This window comes from Fukomys damarensis, unplaced genomic scaffold, assembly GCF_012274545.1.
Source record: "Fukomys damarensis isolate Sample0158 unplaced genomic scaffold, DMR_v1.0_HiC HiC_scaffold_8, whole genome shotgun sequence".
NCBI lineage: Eukaryota > Metazoa > Chordata > Mammalia > Rodentia > Bathyergidae > Fukomys > Fukomys damarensis.
This window is the reverse complement of record NW_022900920.1, coordinates 20,379,355-20,405,171: the sequence shown is the minus strand read 5'-3', so window position 1 is coordinate 20,405,171 and position 25,817 is coordinate 20,379,355. Positions and strand designations below refer to the sequence as shown.

General features: G+C 38.6%; 1 protein-coding gene across 4 annotated transcripts in view; it reads right to left on the bottom strand.

The window, feature by feature from the left end:
* Positions 1-25,817, bottom strand: part of Shtn1 (shootin 1) — an 81,995-nt gene that overhangs the window by 24,064 nt on the left and 32,114 nt on the right. For all 4 annotated transcript variants that reach the window (XR_004516283.1, XM_010634539.3, XM_033761394.1 and 1 more), the window contains 6 exons: positions 20,408-20,554; positions 16,922-17,075; positions 14,863-14,962; positions 9,397-9,479; positions 4,713-4,822; positions 1,481-1,534 (listed from right to left, as the gene is read on the bottom strand). Coding sequence is in view for 3 of the 4 variants with exons in the window: in XM_010634539.3 (XP_010632841.1) it covers positions 1,481-1,534; positions 4,713-4,822; positions 9,397-9,479; positions 14,863-14,962; positions 16,922-17,075; positions 20,408-20,554 (648 nt within the window). In the remaining variant the exon portion in view is untranslated. The remainder of the gene's footprint in view (positions 1-1,480; positions 1,535-4,712; positions 4,823-9,396; positions 9,480-14,862; positions 14,963-16,921; positions 17,076-20,407; positions 20,555-25,817) is intronic.

Below are 25,817 nucleotides of genomic sequence, written 5' to 3'. Positions count from 1 at the left end.
AAATTTCTGTTCTGGAAATGACATAAAGTTACAGTGAATATGAGAGTATAGCTCAGTGTTAGAGCATTTGCCTAGAATAATTAAGGCACTGGCTTCATTCTCTAGCCAAACACACACACACACACACACACACACACACATGCTGTAATTCAATAAACTTGCTACCATCTAGTGTTATCAGAAAGCACGGAATATCTTGGATAATCAAGTATCATCATTTGTTTCTCATACCAGTGCCTAATTTTCTAAAGAAAACCAAATAAAAAAAAAAATCAAATTCAGTATGATTTACTCTTACTGAAGATCTGACCTGCTCTCTAGAACCTCACAGCACCCCTAGGGATAGCTTCATCAACATGAATTAGCATTATAATACAGAGACAACAAAAGGGACCCTCATGAGGAATTCTCCTTAACCGAACCCACTGGACAACAAAAATCTTCTGATCAAAGAATCCATTAGATAATAACCACATCCTTTTGCAGTGGTTTTAATCCTTGATTCTGTAGGTAGACCACCACTGTTAGTCAGTGATATACCTCTTTTCAGGGCTAATCCCACTCATTTGAAACTAAAGTGAACTAATTAAGCCATTCTGTGTTAAGTCTACTGTTTAAAGAGGGCTTGATGAAAATAATTTTGTTTACCACCATTATGTGGATGTCTATACACAATGGATAATTAGCACAGTAACAACAAACAGGGGAGTATTTAGTCTAGCACCTCCGCCTCCATATTTGCTGACTTTCTGTGCATAAGGGGGATCAGGACTGAAATAGTCTGAAAACAGAGCTTTCTGTCTGGAGCACTTTTTATGTGAGGTGTTCGCCTGACAGCAACTGCTAGAGAGGGCAGCGGCCATTTACTCCATATTACAGAAACAGGAAGAGATGGGCATTATATATGTTCTCCAACAAATGTGAATTACCTTTAGAAAAGGAAATCAGTGACATAAAGAAAGTGGCTTTCATTTTACCCTTAAATTTCTCATAGAATAATTGTTTCAACTGTGAGAAAAAGCAGACTGTGACCCTGAGGTAAACATATTTAGGTAGAAGCTCAGCTTTACATGCAAATGTCAAGAATTCCACTTTTGTGACTCAAAGGAAAGCACTATCCATGTAAAGCCTCGTCCATCTACTACAGTTCTGTTATTCATAAACATGTACCGATCCTCACATTTGGTCAGACACTTGATCTTCAGGGTGCAAAGCCAGGATTAGAAGGCAAGAACAGGAAACAATGACATTGGTGAAAGTGTAAACCACTCTTTTACAACAGAAAGAGCTAAGTGTTACTTCATTATTAGCACATGTGCTGGGGGAATCCATAAATAAAGTCAAGTAAACTGTCAAGAGAACGCATGGAAAGAAAACGTAACAACAACGATTATTTGTGAAAAGAGACAGATTGTAAAAATATTCTTCTTTCATTTCCCAATTTAGTATAAATCAATAATAAACTAGTATCCATTCTTACCAGTATTCCTTTTAGTTCATTCACTGCACTTTCAGAGCCCTTTGCAGATTCTGGCTACAATTATAAAGAGAAAAATAAGTATTAAGTAAATCAGTTTTAAAATACTAAATATTTTTACATGGCAAATCATTGGTAGCTACATTGGTATTATGTATGGCTGTATATTTTTTAACCAGGTCTGTGGCTCAAGGTGTTTTTTTTTTTTCTTTTTTCTTTTTTTTGGTACTGGGGATCGAACTCGGGTCCCTGTGCTGGCGAGGCAGGCAGCAGAACCACTTAGCTAAATCCCCAGCCTGTGGCTCAAGGTTTGAAAAAAATATTAGCCATATCATATTCATGCTCTCCAGTGGCAGTAGAACAGAAAATTAGAAGTTATATTCAAAGCAAAGGCACCTGTGCTACTACTTTTTAATTATTTTGTTAGGATGGAAAAGATTCAGTAAACACCAGATTTTAAAGATTTGATTCCACATTATTCAGAATTTTTAATAATAAACTGTTCTCCATGCACATCACTGAACTTCTGCCAGCAGGTGCAGAAGAGAGAAGGCAGTGCAGAGCAGAAAGCAAGCGCTGGGTCAAAACATCTCCCAGCTCCATTAACCCTCGTGAAGGCCAGCCTACAGGGGCCTGGCATGTCTGTTTCCAGAATCTCATAACAGGACTGGGGTCGGAGAAAGCACCAGGGGAGAAAGTGGCTTCCAGGAAAAGGTTAACATCCCTGTCTGCCAGAGCAGCAAACAGCCCCATCGCTTCATCTCATGAAGATGTTAGATGCAAGGAAGGCAGGACTTGAGGTATGTGTCTCCACTGCAAGTCCAGTTGTCTTCTGGCCACACCAAAACCAAAATAATTTCAAATAAAATTCTGGGTAATCTTTGTCTGCCCCAGTGGATCCTTCAACTAATTTCATGGAGGGAAAATTGAGGCTGGGGCCCCATGAAAAAGCAGCTCAGGAAAGACCTCTGATACCCCTGTATCAATTCCTCTCACAAAGGCTAGAGATGGAGATAAAACTTTCAAGACATGGTGACAGGAACCCCTGGAGCCTTTCAGACCCGGAAAAGAGGTGAAATTGGAAGGTTGGGCTCGGGATTTAGCTCAGTAGCACCGCGCCTGCCTTGCAAGCACAAGGTCCTGAGTTCAATCCCTGGTACCAAAAAGAAAGAAAGAAATGGGAGGTGATCAACTGTAATCCATATTCCCTTCCTCTCCAAAGACAACAAAATGATAAGCTACTCTTTCAACTTTAAAAACTGAAGATAGTGCAAATTTAGGCTAATGCATTCCACTTTCACAGCCCAGGTTTCCTGTGAGTAGTATGTGCCCTCAGTGCCAGGCATGAACTCTAAGATACTCATTTCAATCATGCCAGCACCACCCACAGTATCAAGGAATTTAGAAAATATGCAGTTTCTGGCAGGTTTGACCCTTGCAGGAAAACTGTTCACAAGACAACTGTGACTTGTGAACAAATGCCCCACGTGAAGGCATACTGAAAAAGAGCTGCCATGCCACCCAAGCTGTCCTGACTGCAAAAACCTTTAGGAGCCTGGATTGCAAACTCCATACCCAACTTTCATAATGTGACATTTCAGGAAAAACTAATGGGGCAGCGGGGGAACAAGGCTGTACCCGAGCATGCACTGACCATTTGTTTCAGAGGTCATTGACCTGGCCATTCCGCACTACATCTACACAGCTTAATCATTACCCGCAAAAAACCCAGTCATCCACTGATCCTTGTTCAGTTGTTTTCCAGATTCTGAATGGACATTAAATAATGTGCAACTGTGAGAAGAGTCATGGGAAAAAAGAGAGAGCACAAAGTGATACTCTGAAAATGAAAGAGCATGCAGAACATAGATTGCTTATGATTTAAGAAGTTTCTAACATTTTTCTCCTTTAAACTAATTTTGTTTCTTTACGACACTGCATTTTTCTCTAGTAATAGTTTAGTTTTGCTTATTCTCCCCATAATAGTTGTGACATGAAAGTCATAAAAAAAAATGCATTCTTTTTCAAAGTGGCACTCAGACCCTGCATTTTAAAGCATTTTTATATTTTATTCCACCGACTCCTGATGACCACCCCGTGAGTCAGACAGAGCAGGTGCTGGCCCAGTTTTGTATAGGAAAAAGCCTAGGAAAGCTGGTGGTAGTACTAGGGCCTCAACTCCAAAAACAGTGTTTATCTTTCACTCAACTGGTCCTGCCAGACTGCTCTACCCAGCTAGCTTTTCAGTTTTACATTCTGTTCTTCACTCGGAAAATGGCTTTGAGATCACTGGCACAGACTGACATATTCTACGTGGCTGCTGAAACTTCTGTCCCACAGATGTTCAGTCTGCTCTCAGAGCTGAACACTGCTTCCCTTGCTACCCTCTTTGCACACACAGCCCTGGCCACAGCCACTCCTTCCTCCTGGGTATGGCTATCTGGCCTGCCTGTGACAAAGTGGCCACTTCAAAAGCACATTGGAATTTCTACCATACAGCCAGGACACCCAGAGACATTCAAGAACTTGAAGAGGGGAGTCCTTGAAGTGAAGAAAAACACCAAACCATAAAGTTTGATGAAAAAGAAGAAAAAGAACAAATTTGTTCATATCCAATGAGAATGAGGAAAGAAAGGATATTTTTCAAAAAAAACTGTCAGAAACTATTATTGGGCCTATTTAAATGTGATAGAAACACACTAAAAAGAAGTACAAAATTAGACTTGAAGTGCTTCACCATCCTAGAAGGCTCACTGTGTCTCCTTTAAGAGACAGTGGATTTTATATATAAAATCTTAGTTCTGCATTGTCCTGATTCTGTTCTAATATTATTATGTGAACCCCTTACTAAAACTGAAGCCTCCAGGAAGCTTATCTCTAGTGCCTAAAACAGTACTTGGCACATACTCAATAGACTCACACAAAGGAACCAGGGATCAAAGAAAAGAAAGGGAATAACAATTGGTAATTGTTTGATATGACAGTTCATATCAATGACCCTCAGGAAGAGAGGACAGCACCCTGCAGGCACGGGGCTTGCTTTCTCTGCTGATTTAGGTTCACTGTGGGCCAGAGTCCTCCAGGCACATGTTTCTAAGGAAGGAAATGCTTTTATGACACAGCTTTATCCTAAGATTTGACGGTCCTCATGAAACTTTCATCAAATTTCAAATGTTTACATTTCATAAAGCAAATGTCAAGGGGGAAGAAAAGCACGTAGTTTCACATTACATACCTTTGCTTTCGGTCTGGCTGTCTGATTAACTGGTCTAAGATGAACTCCCTTTTTAATTCTATCCATCATCTCTTCGACAGCTTGCCTCTTTAGGTCTGTAACTTCCTCAGCTGTTCAAAGAACACATGCATAAATCATCTTAGCTTACAGGAAAACAGCAGATTCCTCTATTTGGTGACTTAGATCGCACTAAGTCATTTTCCAGACAAAGAAAATGAACAGTTTACTAAGGTTAACTGCTACCAGGTTATAGCACTTTTTTTTTTTAGTACAGGGGACTGAAACCAGGTCCTTGAGCTTCCGAGGCAGGTGGCAGCAATTCCTGGCCCTGGCAGCACTTTTTAAAAATAAAGTATTTCAAAAATAAAAGATCTGATTAAAAAAAAAACAAGAGTTATAACAATTAACATCAAATTTGGAGGTGGAAATCAATAGTCTCACTTATGTTAAAGAAAAATTGTGTTCATTCGGCAAAAGGACAAACATGGAACTCTCCACGCGTCTTCTAAAAATCCTGCTTTCCCAGAAAATCCTGCATATTTGCCTCAAAAATGTTTTTGTAAGTTACAGTACATCCTATGTCAGAGAAATCAACCCAAAGCCTATTTGAAAAGAAGGGTCAAAGAGGTATTTTCCTTGTTGGAGGGAATCCAGTCAAAAGATAAGCAGCAGAGAGGAAAATCTATTTTTAAACTGTTATCTTTGTTTATGAAACACACAGAAAGGAAATATTTAAGCAAACCTTTTCAAGTCTTTTGAAATTGTCCACTTAAAAAAAACCAGATCTAGCAATAAATGAAATTAATTAAATATGATTAAAACTTCAACTATTGTCTAATCTTTGTATTGTTTTGCTTCAAAAATTAATAAAGCTCTTGAGAAGTGTATCAATTAGATTAACACAACTAAAGTAAATTTAAACCTGTTCATCAAAATAGTGAAATCTGTGTTCCTTGCAGAGTAACTCAACTAAAAGTACAGAAACATTGTAGAACAGTGGTCACCATTAATGTGGTTCTAGATCTTATGTTTATCTACATTCTACTCACTGCAGCCAACATATTTAAGTGTGAATATCTCATAAAGACTTTCCAAGTAGCATCTTGAGTAGATTCCTGACTATCTGGTATATGGTAAGTGCTCAACAAATATCTATGGACCGAGTGACTTCTCAAGTTTGCACTTTATATGGCTGTCAATATTTTTATTATTGGAGTAGAAATGACTAAACCCCCAAAGGCAGACCTCTAAATGGAGATCACAAGTGTATTCATAGGTGAATTAGTATTAGTGTCGAGCTCTGAGCTAAGGAGGCCTGAATCATGGCTTCCTTTTCTGAAGACCTTATGCGAACCTCAACTGGCCGTTCCTCATATTGAAATGCCCTGGAGAACAGAAAGTCTTGATAGCTCCACTACCCTCACCTCTGTAGCTCCACAATGATGAGGGCCACTGCTACATTCACCATATAACCTAGGTTCTCTGATACAAACCTCACTTCCAATAGAGTTGTCATCCTCAGAAACTACTGAAGGGCCTGGGGATTTAGCTCAGCGGCACAGTGCCTACCTGGCAAGAGCAAGATGAGTTCTATCCCCGGTACCAAGAAACAAACAAACAAAGAAACTATTGAAAAGCTGATAATTGAATTTTCTCAACATCCAAATGACATTTCTCAGATCTGGAAGTCAAAAAATTATCTTTTTTCTGGCAATATAGGAAATACGGTCACTGAATTTAGAACTCAATAAATGAAAGAGCAAAACTTCATTTTTGATGGCCCATGTGCCCTTAAGTAGCATTTTCTTGGGCAGTTTCTGATAGCTCACAAATATCAACAAGGGGACAGACCATCAATTGCAATGAGTGAAATTCATTCATTTATTCACTTGCTCACTCATTCAACGTCTGAATATCTATTGTGCAGTACACAGTGCCTCTGCTGACCCTATTCACAATCAGGGGAGATAAAACCCAAATCTGTCATTCAAGTACTGGTATGGGTATGGGATTTATTCCTGGGAATTGAGGAAACAGCCTCAAAACACATTTGATTTTTTTTCAGAAAAGCTGCCATTTTGAGTGAGTCTAGGAAGAGCTGTGTGGCAACAGGAATACCGCCTACAAACAGATTAGCACTCTGCAAGGAATTACTGAAACCCAATTAAATGCACCATACAAAAACTAATTAAGGCAGACAGATGGAGAATTATGGTCAACACCATTCAAATCTGCTACAGCATCTAACATAACAGGAATTTAAAGTAGTTTCTTATATTTGCTTGCCAGAATCATAGTGATAATTCAGAGAAGTGCCACTATCTGTATTGTGTACAGATTATAAACCACGCTTTAATTTCTCAGTCTTTTTCAAATATAAAGGCTTAATTGGTCTTAAGAAATCACTCTTATCAGATTCCCTACTCAGGCACAATACAAGGGCAACGCTAGGTTAGCTGCACAAGCTTTCTTTCTTGCCAGCCCTGTTTTTGAAATAGCAAAAAGCAATCTATATGAACTTCTAAACTATTAAGCAGTTCTTATAAACTGGCAAGAATCACCTACAGAGAGCTCATGGTATGTTTTGTAATTCTTTCTGCAATCACACAGTTGGTAATTGTCTCACAAAAGCATGTAATCAGGGGGACAATAGAAATATGCAGGATACTGGAGATTAAAGAAAAGGGACAAATGAAGACAACAGGTCTAATGTTATTGAACTGCCACAGGAAAATAAAATCAAATGTTCTCTGAGTTAGTGCTTCAAGGTCAGTCTTAGATCAGAAAGCTACATGTAATTAATTGAGGCTTAAATTTTAAGACTCACTTGAAAAATAAGTTAGTTCCTAAAAGAAAAAGAAAAGGAAAGAAACTTACAGATGAAACCATCACCTTACTACTCAATAATACCTTCTATTATTACCTGGAAAAAGCTAAAATAAATTTCTAAATTCCACAGGATTACTTTTCTCTTTGGCTAACTTTTTTTTTTTTTTTTTTAAGGTATCAGGGATTGAACTTGGGTCTTTGCGCTTGCAAGGTAGATGGCAGAACCACTGAGCTAAATCCCTGGCCCTTTTGCTAACTTTTTAGAAAAGGGAATTAAAAAACAAAACATGCCATCATGAAGTATAAAATTTTAAAACAATACATTATGGCTAAATAAGTTTAAATCTGACCTGTCAGAAAGTTAAGGAAATTTCCTTAGCTACAGTACTGCCTGAACCTGTTGAATAAGAACTCTCCTTACCACTCTCAAAGGGTGGCTGGCAACTTCTCCACTTTTTAGCTAACATTTTGAGTATTTCCTACACGTTGGGTCCTAAACACTTTTTATAATATGAGATCTATGAATTCTTACAACAACCCTATAAAATAGGAACTGCCATAGTTCCCCTTATCTGCAGGGCATATAGTACAAGAGCCCTGAAGTGGCTGAACCCTACAGATACTGTAACATAATAAAATAGAACTATTTTAACAATATATTAAAGTTATGACAACGAGGTTTCCTCAACTGCCTAGGGTGAGTAGCACATACAATGTGGATACACTAGAAAAAGGGATGATTCACATCCTGGCAGGCCAGAGCAGGACAGTATGAGATTTCATCATGCTATTCAAAACAAGCAATTGAAAACTCTTAAGTTGTTTATTTCTTGAATTTTTCATTTATATTTTCATGGCTGACAAGGGCAACTGAAACCACAAAAAGTGAAACCGTGAAGAAGGGACTACTTGCTATTACCCCTGTTGTACAGGTTAGCAAACTGACGCACAGAGCAGGCAAAAATAAACAACCAGTTGCCTCGCAAGCACAAGGACCCAAGTTCGATTCCCAGTACCAATAAATAAATAAACAAACAAACAACCAATAAATGATTGAAATATATGATCAACAGTAGGCATGCCACTGAAATCTCAGCATTGGCCTGCTAAATACATTCTTGTCAAAATCAGAGTTACTAACGATTTCTTATACTCAGATTTTAAAACCACGGCTCACATATTCCACAGGTCTTTACAACCAAGCTTCCTAGGAGTCATAAGTTAGGAGTTCCCCACTTGAAAGCTCTGCCAACTTTACCAAATGTATATTAAGAGCCATCCTAAGTTGCTGACATGAGAAGAAAACAGTGACATTGAGACCCTACATTATAAATGCAAATTGCAAAGTGTCACAAATGATCTGATTTTTTTTTTTTTTTTTGGTACTGGGGATTGAACTCCAGTCCTTGGGCTTGCAAGGCAGGCAGTGGAGCCACTGAGCTAAGTCCCTTGATCCGATATTTGATGCTCTATCAAGCCTTCATTCATCAAGCATTTAGTCACTATGTGACCCATAGGAAGACACTGTAAATAACTGCCTTGCTCACACACTGTGTAGCACACAGTAGGAACTTGGCAACTTGCAAATCCCTCCTCTGGAATTTCTCTCTCTCTGCTACTCCAAAACACTCATTCCTCCTTGAAAATACATTTCCTGATGTATCTCTCATTATAGAGGCATGTGTACTTAATTACCACTTCTAGACAACAACCTCAGGTATCTGATTTCTCCTGAGCTGCTCCTCAAACTTCTCATCCAGTAAGCTGTCCAGTATGACCCCAACACACATGTGAACTTCTGAAACACTGTACACCACCAGCCACTTATAATAAATCAAATGTAAGTGATGCTTACTTGTTTCTGGTTGAATTGCCTTTTCTTTTTTAGCACCGCTGCCACTGGGGTGGGATCGTTTCCGGATCATGGACATGAGGGATCTTTGGGAGAAAGACACAGATCAACAGGAGATGACTGGATACCTTATGATCCAACGGGTAAAATGCATAGATTCTAAATCATCGGTAAAAATACAGCTCTTCTGTAGATACATACGCATGCTCAATTAGAATCTAAGTCAGCTCCTTTCCAGTTTTGACAATATTAAATTTTTTATGACCTTACAGAAAAGAAATATGAATCATCCCCTTCTGTGTAAAATCAAAATAATTACTAGAGAGAAGAGACTGCTATAATTACTAATACATACTTAAAAGGAAAATAGATACACAAAAAATTTTAACATGCATATATAAATTTGGAAACAGCTATTTGTGTAATACAAAGACAAGAAAGTATGAAAAAAATCAGGAGATCATTCATATTAAAAAGCAGTATATGTGTAACTAGTTAATATCTACTGGTGATATATGGATATAAAAACATCTCAGTCTGCCCGATGTAGACAAAATACTTAGATATAAAATATACTGTCTCTTTAGCACATTTACTAAAATCAATATATAAATCCCAAAATATAGTAAATTGGACCACATTAAAATTTTAAAACCTCTGTCTTAGTACACCATGAACATAAAAAGAAAATATATTAAAAATTGTATAAATTGATTAAAACCAGCAAACAACCTGAATAAAATGCACAAAAATCTTGAAATGCCACAAGACGATTCCAAGTTTTAAATATACATAAAAATGCAGGTAACTTGACTTCCTTAATTATTAGGAAACACATTTCACTCATACTAAGATATCACTTTTCAATCCACAGAAATATTTTGTCTGATTATATCAAATGTTGGTGTTGAGGAATTTTCAAAATGAACAGGGTATATAAATTGATAGTACCATTTTGGAAGGCTATCTGGCATTATCTAGTAGAGCTGAAGATACACATATGTATCTGCTATAAAGCAATGATTCCACTACTACATATCCAGAAATGCAAACAGAAGCCCTCCTGCACCAGGATACATGTGCAAGAATGTTTTTACAAAATTTCTATAAATTCCCTGAAGTGCTAGTAACTCAAATGGCCATCAACACTACAACCAAAAAGTACATTTTGAGACAGTCATAAAGTAAATTATATGTCAAGTGAGTAGGAGCGAACTGCTACACAACACAACACAGGGAATATTACAAAATAATGCAGAGTGAAAAAGGCAAGACATAATGAATATTTAAAAAGTTCCCAATTATATAAAGTTCAGAAAGAGACCCTGCAGATATTACAATAGTTTAGGGACGTTAGTGGCTCAGAACAAAACATCCCACAAATATTCTTGGCATGCTTACTACCTTTTGTTTGTTTGTTTGTTTTTGTACTGGGGATCGAACTCTGGTCCTTGACCTTGTGAGACAGGTGGCGGAACCACTGAGCTAAACCCCCGGCCCTATCTGTGCTTACTACTTTAAACGAAGGGTACTAGAAGACCTTTGAAGGTCTCTCTCTGACCATCCTCTAGCCTCCTATCCTCCCACCCCTCTCCCAGAAGCGATTCCCAGAGACTAGAATTTCCCCCTCCTTGGGACAAGCTGCAGAATCTAGAACTGTTACTCTAACCTTCCCTTTGCTCTTAGGGTTAGGAGCAGGCCATGAAGAGATCCTATGCCCCACTTGTCTGATCATAGATCATAAAATCCTCATTCCAGAAGGTCCTACCTTATAGCCAAGAAGAAGGAATGCTGCACAGAGAGGCCAAGAAGAATCTGAGCACAAAGGCCTTGCTGGGTTCTCCCCTGGGTCTATGACCATTAGCTTAGACCCTTTTGTCCAACTGCATTTCTCCATGGCTATTTGTTCTTCACTGAGCCTAAGCATAAAAATAACACAGCTCTCCCTGGTCTGCAGACCTTTTTTCTGAAGGCTCGTGTCACATAAAACTGCAATTAAGTACACTGTTTATGCTTTTCTCTAGCTAACCAGTCTCTGTTATAGAAGTATCCCTTATGATGGGGGAGGAGAGGCACCATACATTCTCCACCTCTACGGTACACATAATGTTAGTAGAAATGCTTTTAAGAGAGGCAAGGAAATGATTACCATAAAAGTCATGTTAACCTGGACGTAAGGAATGAAATGATGTGAAATACATTTGTCCATTTTTCCCTTTTTATCAACAGAGTTCCATGTTTACGTGTCACCCTGTAAGGCAGGGTGGGTTTGAGGAGGGTTCCCGGTGATCAGAGACCTCTTCTCACCCTGTCACCACACTGAGGAACAAGCTCCCCGATTGTTCACAGAGGAACTTCTGAGAGTGTGCACTGCTGTATATAGAGATGGTGAAGTAGGAACTTGTTTATATGGCAATGGGTATTTATATATATATATATTACACATGTAAAGAATATGTCTGGCATTGTAAATCACCTTGGTAGATGACAGAAAATCTTAGCTTAAAATGTTCTGAATTGAAGCACAAGCTGGAGTCATATGGCGCCCAGGCAAAAATTATCTGTCATATCAAGAATGATCCCTCAAGGCAGAGCTTCGTATAGTGCAGGTATGATGAGGGCCACAAAGCAGAGGAGAAGAGTGAGCGAGACACCTTGGACCAATAATCCAAACTGCTAACACTGCCTCATTGCGCTATCAACTCGACTGAACAGATAAAAACTACAAGCAACTGTCATTCTAACAAGGAATAAGTCAAAGGTGAATTTTCGTCTTTGTAGTCCTTCATGCAGTGTTCTTCTTGATGGTTATTTTGTGTGTCAACCTGACTGGGCCAGAGAATGCCCAGATATTTGGTCAAATGTTATTCTAGCTGTTTCTGTGCAGGCGTTTCGATGAGATGAGTATTTATAACAGCAGCTGAGAAAAGCAGGCTGCTTTTCTGATGTATGTGGGCCTCAGCCATCAGTCAAAGGCCTGAACTGGACAGAAAAGTTGACTTTTCCCTCAGTAAGAATGAATTCCTCCTGCCTGAGTGCCTTCAAACTCAAACAGCAGTTTGTCCTGCTTTTGAAGCCACAGTGAAATACTGCTGCTTCCTGGTCCCAAGCAAGCCAGCCTTTGGAATGGAACTGCACCACTGGTCCTCAGGCCTTTGAACTCAAACTGGAACTACACACGCCCCCATCTCTGTCAGGTCCGCACTTTATTGACTCACCCTATAGGTCTTGGGACTTCCAGCCTCCCATAATCAATGAGCCAGTTTCTCACAGTACCAGTAATGTGCCACATGACAACATTTAGGTCAGTGACAGACCACACTTATGGTGGTAATCCCAGAGAATTTTACCGCCTGGTGACATCACAGCCTTAGACATACGCTCTGTGGTTTTTGTGCAACAAAGAAATCATCGAATAACACATTCCTCAGAATGTATCCCATCACTAAGCAACCCATGACTGTCCTTATACCTATCTGTATCTGTCTTTGTCCCGTACACCCACATCCTGCTGGCCCTGTTCATCGGACAACCCTAACTACTGTACCCATCTTCTCCCTGTGTGCCACACTTGCCTAAGACCTGTCCTGCTTTCACTGCTGTTGTGCAAAATGACCACAGCAAGCTTTCTTCCTCTTTCTTCTCAATTGGCTAGGTCAAAAGAGAGGGAAAAGGAAGGGGAAAAAAAAAACCAATAAAGCCATTTATAGAAGCGCTGAGCCTTAGTCTCCTTGCTCTTCACTTCAGTCTACGCTCTACATCAGGGTGAAACAAATGGTCAGGGACAAAGTTAGAAAACCTTGACCCGGTGGGTTCAAAGTTCACTGAAACTCAAAACATATGCATATACATTTCTTTAACTACAAAGTATTCCACACCAAAGAATTTTTTTTCTAAAAAATTATAGATGTCACATAAATCCATTCCAAAATAAAAGCCATTCATATTATTCAATAAAAGTTTTCTTTGAAGAGCTTTATAAAACAGTGCATGCTTGAGATGTACATAGTCCTTAATCTCACACTCATTTCTCAGGATAATTGTAAAGTACTCTTGAGAAAAAAAAATCTATTTAGGTTAATTTTAGGGGCTCTCAGCATTTTGAGAGTAAAAATTAAAGGCCAAGAGCAAGACTGTAATTGCTTTTTAATAGTTCTCCTTCCTCATAGAAGTGACCTTTCTTATCAACTCAAAATTCTAGACCTTAGAGAAAGATCAAAGTGATGAATTTCCAATTTTAAATGTCAAATTCAGACTATTCCCTACAGATTTAGCTACCCAGGAGAGAAAAAATTTTAAAATACCTGAAATTCTTTCAATTGACGCTTGGATAGATCACGTGTAAAAATTATTTAGCCTTAACTACTTCAATGGCTTAAAGTAGGTTATGTCATACTCTGCTCGGTAAGGAAAAGTAATGAGAACCCTTTTAAAAAAGCAAAGTCCCATTTCCATAGTCGTGTGGGAGGAACGCACTACACATTCTATTCAGATGGCTCAGCAAAGGTGCAAAGTATGAATAAATGGCCTCTCTGTGTGAAAGGATTAAACAAATCACATGAGTTAATGAAAGCTAAAAAATCTAGCAAAAGCTTAAATGCCATTTGTTCAAGAATAAATTATACAAAAGCAGCTAACACTGTGACCCAAGGAGGTACATGGTCACCATGGCAAGCAGGCTGTCTTGTTCTGGATAGCGCCAGGCAGGACCCCAAGGAGGTAAAGTTTGATTCTGGATCTCGCGACCTTGCATTATGCTCAATGAAAGCTCTCAAAGCCACCAAGTCACCATAGGCTTCAGAGGAAATGAATTCCTGTACGCATGTATAATTTCCTGTCCCCCAAATTTAAACATAATCTGTTTTTCTTATACAAGGTTCCTCTCTCAGCAACTGAAAGTTTAAAGATGAGGATGAGAATTTAAAATAATTAATTCTTTTAGATTAATTACTAATTTATAACAGGTTTAAGTTTTAGTTTAGTACTTTTATGTTAAAAATAAGCGAATAAACTAAAGCTTTTCAAATTTAAGTCAGTGAGGAGGAAAAAAAAGATGATGACACTCAAAATTCCTTGGTCATACAGTTCACTGAAATCTTAAGGTTATGGAAGAAACCTTAAAAGTGAAGTATCTAAGATGAAAAGCTAATGTCAAATTCTAGGGGCTTGGAACATCCAAGTTGCATCTCAGGGTCTGTAAGACCACAACAGAACATGTAGGCCATGAGAATTTCCTCACCAGGGCTTTTTTTTTTTTTTTTAAGCCCCATTCTGTTTGTCTGCCATCATCTGTCACACAAAATACACTAGCCTTTAGAAATTTTTCCAAGAGAAACACTATCTTCCATACTTTTTACTGTCCTTCTAATGACACGATCCAAGCTCACATACAAGAAAAGGACACCACCAGCATAGCCAAGTTCTCAAACAGGAAGCAATGTCAAGTACCATCTTCCTGCTGGTGCTTACCGTATAGGGTTGGGAGGTGGAGGGGGAAGAGGTGGTGGAGGAGGAGGTGGAGGAGGTACTGAATTCTCAGACTGGTTCACTCGTTTCTGGAGCTCATCAACTGCACAGGGAGCAAGCATTCAGGAGAGAGAGGGGGAAAAAAAGCAACTCAACATCTTTTATCCATGTAAAAGAATAAAACATCACAATCTCTCAGAACCAAGACCTGTTTATGAGACCATTAAAAATTTCAATATGAAACCACAGACTTTTAAAACTTTTTATTTCTAGTTTGTCACTTAGGCAAGCAAGGCCTTCCATCTATTAAAATTAAATGTTACAATCTTTCTCCTGCGTATACAATTTTGGAAAAAGAAAAAAATGTTCAAGACAATGGCTAACGGGTGGGAAGTAAGGATTGAGTAGGTTGAAGAAATATTTGTAACAATGTAGTATACTACTCAAACACTAGGAGACTGTTAATAGTTGAATTTAAAAGTGTACGGACCAAGAGTTAATTTTAAAGATGACATTTAGTAAAGAACTTTAATAGTTGCATACTTTGCTCCTCCGCTTCATTTCCTTCTGTAATACTAGAGTTCTTGATCTTAACCAGGCTCAGATTCCTAAATGCCTGTGTCTCAGAAACTTTCTGCTCTTTTGAAGAGCACTCTGGAAATAACAAATTATTCATGCAATTCATTCAAATCCCTAATGAGACAGACACTTACTCAATACTAACCATGTGAAGGCACATAGTGCTGTTGGAGGCAAGCTACAGTTCCTGGTTTCAGGGAGCTCAATTTGAGGTTATATCACAGGACTGAGGGTACCTAGCATGCACAGTGCTCAGAGTTCAGTTCCCAGCACAAAAAATAAGTTAAGTTTAGTCTATCACAGAGGCTTACCCTGGAATCTGGGCTAATGGGTGACACGACCAGATGTATTCTAAAGTAGCTTCCTCAGCACATGACCAGCTTTTGCCTTCACCCTCAGCCCTGACACAAGGCAATGTGGGCTATGCTTAGCTTAACACCAAGAACATTCCAATTATTTCATGCATGTGCATCTATCTCTCCAAACCACTTCAGAAACCTGATGACAAAAAGCATGCTTTATTTTCCTATATTTCTTAGTGTAGCCTAGGTCTGAGCTGGGTACACACACAGCAAATTCTAAATAAATGCATTCAAAATTCAATCTCAAATATCTCTAGTGCCTACTCCCGCTCACCACAAGGGTGGCTCTGACTATAGGCTAATCTAATATTCATTAAAAGAAACGGAAAATTTCTTAATTTTGGATCAGTTTTCAAAAAATGAAATTGTAACCAATTTTCACTGTGAAAAAGCATTGGACACTTAAAAAAAAAAAAGCCTACATGGTTCCGCACAGATTTCAAAATTCTAGTATAAAATTAACCAAAATATCTGAAGTGAATTTTGAAGCTGTTATAAAGGGAACGTATCTGCCTCCTTAAATTACCTACCTTGGAACTGAGACTTATACTTATGCCTGTGTAGTAACCCAGCTCACACACACCTGGTAAGCCTTCCAGCCCTGAATGAATACATCCTTTAACTTAAGCAACCCCTGGTGTTTTAAAAGTCTTTCCTTTTAATATATATATATTGTTGCCCATTTCATTGTTAGGTGTGGCATAGAAAGTATTTCATGTGTATAATTAGACAGCAAAGATGAAGGGAGTATGAAAACCAAAAATGAAGGTATTATAAAAAAATTCTTTTTCAAAAAGCACTCTGAAGTGAACAAAATAAAACAGGCACTTAAAGAACATTCATCTCTGAAGCCTCTGAGAAAAGGTGAATTTTTTGTTTTTCAATGCTAATGGCATCTCCCTGTCCTAATCCTATACCTGAGGCTCAGAAAGGCTCTGTGTCCAAAAAAAAAGGTCTAAACATTTGTGAGTCATTTGATGACACAGGTTATTCTACCAAGTGGTGGTAGTTAGAAAGGAAGTAATTAAAAAAACCAATCTTGGTATTTTTTGATAGTATTCAGTACTGACTCTATACCATGCTTTGTCAATGAAGAGTAAGACATGGAATCTGACTTTTACCAGAATGCTTTAAATTTCTGGCCTTCTCTTCAGAATTCTGGTATTTCGATTCCAGCTCCTTCTTATCTTCCTCTAGAAGCTCCAGCTGCTGTTTGAGGTTATGGATCTCTTTGTGCAGTGCTTCATTTTCTAGTTGCTCCTCTAATTCTTTGACCTGTAAGTTTTAAACGAACTTTAGTGGTTCAGTAACTCTCCCTTCATCGGTCAACAGAAAGGGAAAAAGGATTTTCATTTGACTTTGCTCTTGACAGCAGAAATATTCTAACCCATCTTTAAATCACACAAATTCTAGATGCAGATACACTTGCAACCATTATCAATTCTTTGATTTAATATAAATTTACTGGAGCATTACATACATTAACTCAGGTCCTTGCACTTGCAAGGCAGGCAGCAGAACCACTGAGCTAACTCTCCAGCCCTACATACATTAATTTTTAAATGTGAGTTCAATAGTAAAATACTACCTAAAAGTTCATTTAAAACAGATTAATACTTTCATAACTCATTTTCAAGAGAAAGATTTAAGTAGTTAAAAAGACTCCCAACAGTCACAATTTGTAGTAAGTATCAAAATCCCTAAAAAGAAAAAGAAGTCAGGTATGGTGGTATGTGTCCACAGTCCCAGCTACTCAGGGGGCTAAAAAAATTTTAAAATTTTTTTAAAAGGAGGGAAAAGACCCTTGGAGATACATTAAAACCACTTTTAGTAATTTCTTTTCAAAAATATTCAGGAAATGTACAACTTTATTCATTAGAATCTTATTTATAACAGTGAAGGCCAAAAATAGCCTAAATGTCCACCAATATTATTGCTTTAATAAATGATAGCATGTACATTAAACAAAATACTACATAAACATCTGAAATCACATAGCTTTGTATTTGCTGAAATGTGAGGATATACAGTATTACCAACTGGAAAAAATGAGGTTATAAAATACTACGTATAATAAGATCCCATTTTTTTTTTAAGTGTAGGAAAGTCCTGAGTGGGTGGCCTGATACGATTCCATTTAAAGAAACAAAGAAAGTATATATGTATATATAGATTATTTATATAAAATTTAATTGTGCACCAAAGTAGGCAAAGTGCACCAAAGTTTCTTGATAATCTTAATTTTCTTTAAGTAAAAAATATTTTGTTTTGTTTTGTTTTTTGTTCTAGTACTGGGGATCACCTGCAAGGCAGGCAATGGAACTACTGAGCTAAATCCTTGGCCCTTTGTTTTGTTTTTTGAGATGGGTCGCTCTATTTAGTTCAGGATGGCCTTGAACTCAATGCATCAGCCAGGCTGGCCTTGAAGTCAGTCATCCTCCTGCCTCAGCCTTCCGAGTACTGGGATTACAGGTGTGTACCACCATGCTCAGCAAGTAAAACTTTTTTTTTGAGACAGGGTTTCATTGTGTAGTAGAAACTGACCTGGAACTCACTATGTAGCCCAGGCTGGTCTTGAACTCACAGTGATCCTCCTGCCTCACCTCCTGAGTGCTGAGATTACAGGCGTGCACCACCACACCCGACTAGTAAAAGGTATTTTAAGCCATAGCATAGTACAACTGTTTAAGAAGTAGTTACTGCTGTAATTTCATTTATACTTTTTGTCTAATCTTCACTACCTCTCTGCCTTCCCCATCCAGGCGTAAAGACAACTTAATCTTTTAGTGCAGTTCAAGCAGAAGGTTCTACGTATGTATTATTTACTAGGTGAGTTAACTGTGGGGGCTGGAGATTTTAGCTAAAAAAAAAAGTGATGAGTTAACTGTACATAGTTGGACTTTCCAGAACCAAAAGTTAAACTCTAGCATAAGCTGAAAAGAAGCAATTCTTTTTTTTTTTCAGCTTTAATTGAGTTTATTGGTACATTTTAGGGATACAGTACAGTTACATTCATTGTTGGGATCCTGCACCTCTACATGACAGGTCTTGGTTCTCATTTTTTCCTCTTGTCCCTGCCCTCCCTTCACCCCCTCCTCCCCTCCCCATTTACAAACTCTTTATTTCCATCTTTTCATTATCTCACATTTTTTTCTTTTCCCTTATTACCCTTCCCCCTGCCCGCCCCACCTTCCCTACACCTTTAGCTCCTTTCTTCCCATTTCACAATGTCAGTAATCTTATTAGGATCTTATGTATTATTGCAGTTTATTCACACCAGAGAAACTATTCAGTATTTACACGTGTGACTTATTTATTTCACTTAGGACTATATCTTCAATATAGCAGCACAGTATTTAATAGCTAAAACTTGGAAACAACCCATTTGCCCCTCAGTTGGAAACTGGATAGAAGATGTGGTTTCACACCAGAGAAACTATTCAGTATTTACACGTGTGACTTATTTATTTCACTTAGGACTATATCTTCAATATAGCAGCACAGTATTTAATAGCTAAAACTTGGAAACAACCCATTTGCCCCTCAGTTGGAAACTGGATAAAGAAGATGTGGTTTTTCTATAAAATGGAATATTACTCAGCCATAAAGAACAAGAAAATAGATTCATTCATAGGAAAATGGATACATATTGAAGAAGCAATTCTTTTCTCTTTATTTGAAAAATTAATTCCTGCATGCAAAGACAGGAAAAATGAACAATTGCTTCCCCCTGCCTTGTTCCCTAGTCCTCTTTTCCTGTGTCAATCACTGTTACCACCTACTTATCCAGAAGTTCTCTGTGCAGATGTCAGTGTTTTCTTACTGAGGAAACAAAACAGCAGCTCAGACTCACCACCAACTTTGTAAAAACTTCAGAACTGCCAACATCACTGCTCAGAGACACTGCCAGCTAACAGCCTTTCCTCACCAGGGAGTCCACTGTCAGCAGTATAAATATGGACGTGATTTTCCCTGAGTGGCCCCTTTCATTTGCAAGTCTTCTTTCCACCTCTCCCCTCTTCTGTCCCTCCTGCCGCTCTGACCTGCCTCTGTGAGCACCCTCTCCACCTAGCACAGAGCTGGCCCGTGTCCACTGGTAAGAGCCCCGCTGCTGTACACTGAAATAACCACGTAGGGAGCATGTGAAGAAACACAGTTGCATAAGTCTGCACAATCAGAAATTTTCTCTAAGAAAACAATTACTACTGACATTGACTTTTCTTTCTCTTCCACTTTGAATAGGACTTAGGTCCTCTAAGCTAGGTGAGAATATTACACCTTCTTCATGTTGGAGTCTCTAAAAAAAAAATCACAGTTTCTCCCAAAACACATTTCTAGACTATGTATTACTAGAGCTATTTTGAGTCATCTCTTTCTGTTTGCTTCACGATATTTCTTCAATGATCAGTTTCAAGATCACTATAGAGTAAGTGTACAACAGTGTGCTATAAATTTTAGTTGGGCAGGAACTCTCATCTGATAGTTATTTTTTTCTAAAAAGTGACTGGAAGTACTTCATAATCAACATGAAAGACGGAACTATACAATACTGTATCAACTCTTTTTTCTTTGAATTGTGTGTATAAAATCCCAGAATAACATGTTACCTTTTGCTGATGCTGAATTTTCTCTTCTTCAAGTTGTTGGATGAGTTTTGCATTTTCATCTAAAGCTTTCAAAAGCTGCTGGTCAGGGACAGTGCTCTGTAGCAGAAGGTGGCTTTGTCTCTTTAGCTTGTTTTGTTCTATGAACATCTGCAATGGTTAAATCGCAAAAAACATACATCAATCTCCCACATATCTCCTCAACTGCAATTTGAGCAAAAGGAAAGTAGGCAGAGTTTTTAAGATATCAAAGGAAAGTTTTTTTTTTTGTTTTTTTTTTGGTGGCGGTCACCAGGGATCAAACTCAGGACCTTGCACTTGTGAGGCAGGTGTTGGTACCACTGAGCTAAATCCCTGGCCCTCAAAGGAAAGTTTTGAATTGTAAATAGTTTGAAGAGTAGTCATTGCTATTATTTCATTCCTAACTTTATATAATCTTCAAGTACCTTTATTCCTGGCCCAAACAAGGTATGTATGTGATAATTTAATCCCATTCTTCAATTTAAAATATCTTATTATTGCTATAAAATACATTGATACTAACAGTAGTAGCTAATATGTATCAAGAATTTATTTTATGCCAGATATTCTACTCATATTTTATATGCCTTATTTATTTATTTATTTATTTTTGGTACCGGGGATTGAACTCAGGTCCTTGCACTTGCAAGCCAGGCCACCAAACCGCGGAGCTAAATCCCCGGCTATATGCCTTATTTTAATCTGTACCTAAATCTTGTGAGTTCAATACTTCTATGAAAAGGTGACATTCATTAAATAATGATACAGGTAGTAGTAATCATTTTACATTCATTACATCTTTGGATCCTCAGAACAACATTGTCAAGTAGATACTCTTATCATCCCATTTTGCTGGGAAGACAACTGAAGCTCAGAATGGTTAAGCAACTTTCCCAAGGCCATACATGGGCAGCAAAGCTAGGATTTAAACCCACAGCTGTCTTATCTACAAGCCCAGATAACTTCATCAGACTAATTTCTACTATTTACTAGACTTAATGTTCTTTCATACCAGTTTTCCCACGGTGATGAAAGCACTTAATAATAGGAAGGTAAGGGAAAGAAGGGAGATAGTATACTCAGATTTATTGAGCGCTGATTGAACAATTGACATATATTATTCATCTCAATCTCACAATCTCACATGACTGATTGGAAACAACATTACTTTCTATTCAACTGTTCTCTCCCTTAGTCATACTGAAATTGGCTAGTGGCTGATTCCAAGCACAAAATGTTCTTGCAAACTCTGAAATGATTTACAAACTCTGAATCTCTCAATTCATATTTTTAGACTCTTAACAGCATTTAAAAATGTACACTGTAGCTTAACGGTGAGACCTGTAGTAGACTTTCTGCAGAGTACTATGTGTACAACCTAATTCATCCTATTCCAAAAAGCCAGCAAATAAAACTCAAGACAAAAAAATAAAATTATCTTCTATCAACCCTCATATGGGAAGGCTATGGCTTTAATGATTTAGATAATCCTTAAACTTAATCCTTGGTCAGTATTGATTTCCAAATCAAAATCAAGTTCTCAATATAATATATGAAAATGCTCACATTTATTTCGCAGTATGTTTTCCTATGAGGAAAAAAAATTAAAAGCAGCTTTTATTCTTTTGCCCATGCATTGATTTGTGAAAAAAATTATTAAATTACAACATTGTTTTTCTACAAAACTAAAACACTGCCAAGTCAAACAGGAAAATAAATAAGCTAAACATGAAATCCATATTCTTCTTCCATCTGACTCCCTGCCTCTGTAGCAAAAAGAAGCATCAACGCGCCAAGCATACTGTGTGCATGTCTTAGGCTGAGAAGGGGCCCAGAGGCTCCAAAGTATCCTGAACTTAGACCAATGGTAACTGAAATTAATGATTTTGGTTACCTTTTGTTTTGTTTTGTTTTATTTTCTAGTACGGGGAAATTGAACGTAAGGCCTTCACACTAAGCTGCATCCCCAGCCCTTGTTATCTTGAGACAGGGTCTCACCAAGTCACTTAATTGCCTAGGCTGGGCTTGAACTTGCGATCCTCTTAATTCAGCTTCCTAGAGTGCTAGGACTACGGGAATGCGTGACCATGCCTGAGGTCCCTTGCCTGAGGCACCTTAGAAAGTACCTCAAGGAGCTGGTGGGAAAGGTCTGCAAACTGCAGCCAAGGCAGGCCCCAGGGGTTTCCTTTACCAAGTGTGCTCTGGAATAGGGCCATAGAGCAACTGCTGCAGGGTTGCTAGCACAGCCATTGCTTGATCTCCTTCAAGGCACAGATGCAGCCCAATCCCTCCAGGCCTCTGTCTTTGGATCTCTGTATTCCACGCGGCACTCTGGAAAACTTGTTCAATATTATACCACCTCCACCTGCACCCCACCACCACCCTGCCATATTATTTCAGAGAAAAAAGATTAAAGACATATGACATCAGGTCTTGAGAATGGTAATACTGTGAATTTCTTTCGTAAAATCCCTGAACAGTGAGTGATGTTAAAGGGGAAGATGTATACAGAAGAAAATTTTCTTTAAATAACAGGGGTTATCTGAAAAAAGTACTCATCAAATTACCTTCTCTAGATCCTAAAAGGGTAAAAGAAAACTCTCTAACTTCTAAAGTTATCTCAAGAACACCAAAATACTGATGAATTTGGGTTTTAAGTATGGTAAAAACTCACTGGCTAAAAAAATAAATTAGTCTCTTATCAGATTAATAGTGAAACAGGTATCAGATTTCTGAGAAATTTTATATATATATATCTTCAAAGAGTAACAATGAGAAAAAATCTTTTATTGTTCATATATCATTCTTTTCAAAATAACACTCCAATGTGAGTTATCAGAAAGAAAAGAAATGATGATGTAATAGTTTCATGGGTTATTAGGAATACATGTTGAACGGGGTATCTATATCGTGAAAAAAACAAAAACTACACTGAATAGTGAGAAAAAATACATTAAAAAGTTTAAGAAAAGCTTATTAGTAATTCTGAATATGTGGATGAGATTCCTAAAACAAAACAGTTATGAAGATAACTGTTTCCTTAAGGGATGAATTGGGTTTTTTGGTTCTGTTTCTTTAAATGAACTAACATGAATTTCAATTTTTACTTTACACATTTGAGAATTATTTGCATTTTTACGTATCTCTACTCCTTTTACAATTAAAAATATTAATTTTTAAAATAGCTTCCAGGGCTCTAGACTGTAAGCTCAAAAAGGGAAGGGCCCATTGCTGCTTCCATCAGCATTCGACTGTGCCAAGTTGGCACATCAGCGGTGTCTGACACATCGCATCTGCTGCACACTGAGGGCTGCGACACAGTGGGGCCCTCGCGGGGAACTCTAAGTCACGTGACTTTAAGCAGCCGTTACCCGTTGAAAACCACAGAATCAGCAAACTATGTAAAAGGGAAAAATCTAGCCTAAAACTAGATGTTGTGAAATGATGGAGCACCACTGCAAACATCTGTGCTACCAGTCACAAAGCACTACTGCCCTTGCTCTCCCTCCCTGGATGTTCCGGGTTAGCACGGCCTCACCCTTGTGCCAAACTCACAAGGCTTGCGGCCCTACGAGGTGAATAGCACAGTAAATCATTCCCTTTCAGAACACTTACTGTAAACTCGCTCCTCTCATCTATCTTCTCTGCGGCTGCATGGCCTTCAAGTTTTTGAGCTGCTTTGTTTTCTACACCATTATGACAACAACATATAGAAACTTGAAAATGTCCAGAGATAAGACTCTGGTATTTGGGTCAAACTCAACCAACCTTTTCAGTTTTGCAATGGTGGCATTTTCACATTATTTCTATGTTCCCCCTCCCTAACGGTGTAGCTGCATTACTTATACTGCAGCTTTTCCCAGAGGGCTGCGGCACACTTCAGTTCTCTCTTCTTTCTTACAAGTAATAAGAGAACAGGCTTCACTCACCTTTCATTAAACACTCTGAATAAAGTGAATCATAATGTTTCAAATCAGATATACTTAGACTAAACCTTTCTGTAGAGTTCATTGCTAACACAGCTATACTCAAGGCCCCCTCTATACACACAAAACCATGATCTTTTTTTTTGGGGGGGGGGTTCCAGGCATTGAACTCGGGACCTTGTGTTTGTGAGGCAGGCAGCAGAACCACTGAGCTAAATCTCCAGCCCCTACAAAACAATAATCTGATTTTCAGATATTCTCATGATATCATGTCTTTCTTCTACACCTTGGATCCCTCTCCTCAGGACCATTTTAAATGTCCTTAACTACTTCCTTCAACCCATACTTTGCACACAGATTCAAAACATTTACACAGGATGGAAGTCTCCTGCAGAGAGCACCACACCTCAAGTTCTGCCAACTGGTGACTTGTCATTGCCCTTGGAAACCAATGCCAGAGCCATGACACCCAACACTACATGTCAACAAGGTTAGGCGGAACTGGAGAAGCTCAATGCCTATCTCCGACGTGAGAGGAGAATCATTACAGTGGTGAGAGGCTGCAATGGGTGCACAATGCGACGTGCTCCGCAGGCAGCGGAATAATCGGCTGCCGACGAGCACCAGACAATGGCCGAGGAGAAAGCCCGGTACACAGTGCGGTTATCCGAGGTGACACATGGAGATGCAGCCAGATCTGTAAAGGCTGTGAAATGCATGCAAAGAGTGCACGTTGGGCCGGGGATTTAGCTCAGCGGTTAGGTGGGATGCCTTGCAAGCGCAAGGACCCGAGTTCAATCCCCGGTACCAAAAAAAAAAAAAAAAAGCGTGCACACGAGCCTAACTCTCCATGGCGAGGTATGTGCAATTCCTTCCCTCTGCAGGGCATTTTTATGGTTTACAAAATACTTTAAAAACATCTATGTGGTGTGATTCTAAAATCTACCTGACACAGTTTGTAGTGGCATCTGTTTAAAGATGAAGAAAGTGTAATCTCAAGAGGCTAAGGGCGGCTCAGAGGAGAAAGGACTGTATCTCACATGGCCAGAATCTGAACCCAGATCCTCACTATCAACTCTAGTGAACTTGTCAACTTGATACTGTTCTGCAGCTGCCTCCCAACCTAGGTTTTGTTTGTGTGTTTATTTGTTTTTCAGTACTGGGGATTAAGATTAAACCCAAGGTCTCATACATGCTACACAAGAACTCCACCACTGAACTATTTCCCCAAGCCTTTTTATTTTTATTTTTTAATTCTGTGACGAGATCTCACTAAGTCGCCCAAATTGGCCTTGAACTCACAATCCTCCTGGTTTAGCCTCCCAAGTGAGAGCCAGCTGAGCCTGAATTCAAACACAGTAATTTTGCATATCTATGGCTGTACTGTGTGAATAATTGAGGGCCACAGATTTAGCTCAGTGGTGCCACTGACTGCCTCACAAAGACGGGGTCATGAATGACTCCCG